Consider the following 2,313-nt stretch of genomic DNA (forward strand, 5'->3'; position numbering starts at 1 on the left):
CCCTTCATCCCTCTTCTCTTGACCCCTTCATCCCTCCTCTCGAACCCTTCATCCCTCTTCTCTTGACCCCTTCATCCCTCCTCTCTCGAACCCTTCATCCCTCTTCTCTTGACCCCTTCATCCCTCCTCTCGAACCCTTCATCCCTCCTCTCTCGAACCCTTCATCCCTCCTCTCTTGACCCCTTCATCCCTCCTCTCAAACCCTTCATCCCTCCTCTCTAGACCCCTTCATCCCTCCTCTCTCGAACCCTTCATCCCTCCTCTCGAACCCTTCATCCCTCCTCTTGACCCCTTCATCCCTCCTCTCGAACCCTTCATCCCTCCTCTCGAACCCTTCATTCCTCCTCTCGACCCCTTCATCCCTCCTCTCGAACCCTTCATCCCTCTTCTCGAACCCTTCATCCCTCCTCTCTCGAACCCTTCATCCCTCCTCTCTTGACCCCTTCATCCCTCCTCTCGAACCCTTCATCCCTCCTCTCTTGACCCTCCTTCCATAACTATTCATCATAATAAACCACTATAAAATCTAACGTTGGCGTGGTCCGTGTTAGTGACATTTAATATTAATACTGAAGAGGTTTAATGTTTTCTTCCTGCAGATGAGGCCGACTGTGACGTTACTGATGGAATCTACCTGGGTAAGATAAAGTTAAAATAATTCAGGTAGTTAGTTTGTTAATTAGTGAGTTAACACTCTACGTTTGTACACACAACTAATGATGAAGGAGTGAATGAATGCTAATGCGTTTTGTGCTGTTGGCATGTTCATGGATTGAATGGATTAATGAATTTAACAAGAATAGAAACAACTGAATAAAAAAGTTAAGGACAGAGATTTACTTCTCAATGATTTGTGTTTCAGCTGGTTTCCGTCGGAGTTTCCGTCTCTGGAGGAGGACATCCTACAGGAGGAGGCGACAATCCTGCACCTCCTGCTCACCCAACAGCAACGCTCTGGCCACCCCCTACGAGGAAGTGGCTTTGTACCAGCGCCCCCCGCAGGAGAACCACCGCCTCATCATCCTCAGCGGTGAGAGGTTTAAATTAGCACCTGAAACTAAGTGTGTAGCAGTGTGTATTCATCACAGTGTGTCTTTAAAATCTGTACAGAAACACTGTCTGTCCTTAGAGCCTCAGATAAAAGGGTCCGGGATACAGGAAAAAGTTCACTACAGGTTGCACTAAAACTTAAGATATGTCACAGCTAGTAAAGAGTTTAGTGATGTGTAAGTCTGTTTACGCTGTCCAATCAAGAGCAACCAGCTATGTAAACAGGAAGTCACTGCAGCATCACAAGCCGGCATAACTTCCATGAATACATCTTAAGAAAATGGAGGTGTTATTTTTATTTGTCTGCACACACGGGGAAATCTGTGTTTCAGAGTTACGCAAAGCTAACTGACCCCGTCGTTGATTTTCCTTTCTGTAACTGGTCTCTCACAAGTCGCCCAAAGTGCAGTTGTGCCGCATGCCAGCACGTCCTCACGCCGTAAAAACGGCCGTACAGTTCGATGATGCAGCAAAAAGCAGCAGCTTTTTACAACCCATGTTTAGGGTTTTTGTTAAGCTGCGACCTCTGCTGCCAGGAGGAGGCGCAGAATAAAGTGCGACAAAGTTTGTGCAAGGAAGTGGTGAGGGGGGATGGATGTTGTAGTCAAGACCGCCCAAACCGAGACCAAGTCAAGACCAAGACCAGAGTTTATCAAGACCGAGACAAGACCAAGACTTTTAGGGCTGAAACTTTCAAAAACAAGTTACAAAGTGCTTTAACAAGTGTAAAGACAATAATACAAAAACAATACAAGATAAAAGACAAAAGACACATAAAACATTGAAAAGACTGAAATACACGTTTAAGATAAATATAAAATAAATAAAGTCAAATAAGATCGGGAAAGGCTCTCCTATAAAAGTATGTTTTAAGAAGGGACTTAAAAGAGTTCACTGACTCAGCCGACCTGATTTCCTCGGGCAGGCTGTTCCAGAGCCTCGGGGCCCTGACAGCAAACGCTCTGTCCCCTTTAGTTTTCAGTCGAGACTCTGGAACAGACAACAGACCTCTGCCCGAGGATCTCAAGGTACGTGCTGGTGCGTATGGGACTAAAAGGTCAGAAATATAACAAGGCGAGAGGCCATGAAGAGCTTTAAAAGTGATCAATAGAATTTTAAAGTCAATTCTAAAACGTACTGGGAGCCAGTGTAATGAAGCTAAAATAGGAGTAATGTGGTCATATTTCTTTGTTCTGGTTAAAAGCCTGGCAGCTGAGTTCTGGACAGTCTGGAGTCGATCAATAGATTTTTGGGTTAAACAGG

General features: G+C 45.3%; 1 protein-coding gene across 1 annotated transcript in view; it reads left to right on the forward strand.

The window, feature by feature from the left end:
- The first annotated feature begins 846 nt into the window (after window positions 1-846).
- LOC123974037 (MAGUK p55 subfamily member 4-like) overlaps window positions 847-2,313 on the forward strand; it is a 7,202-nt gene continuing 5,735 nt past the window's right edge. The window contains exon 1 of the mRNA XM_046054454.1: window positions 847-1,030. Within this exon, the coding sequence (XP_045910410.1) occupies window positions 847-1,030 (184 nt within the window). The remainder of the gene's footprint in view (window positions 1,031-2,313) is intronic.

Source organism: Micropterus dolomieu, linkage group LG07 (assembly GCF_021292245.1).
Source record: "Micropterus dolomieu isolate WLL.071019.BEF.003 ecotype Adirondacks linkage group LG07, ASM2129224v1, whole genome shotgun sequence".
NCBI lineage: Eukaryota > Metazoa > Chordata > Actinopteri > Centrarchiformes > Centrarchidae > Micropterus > Micropterus dolomieu.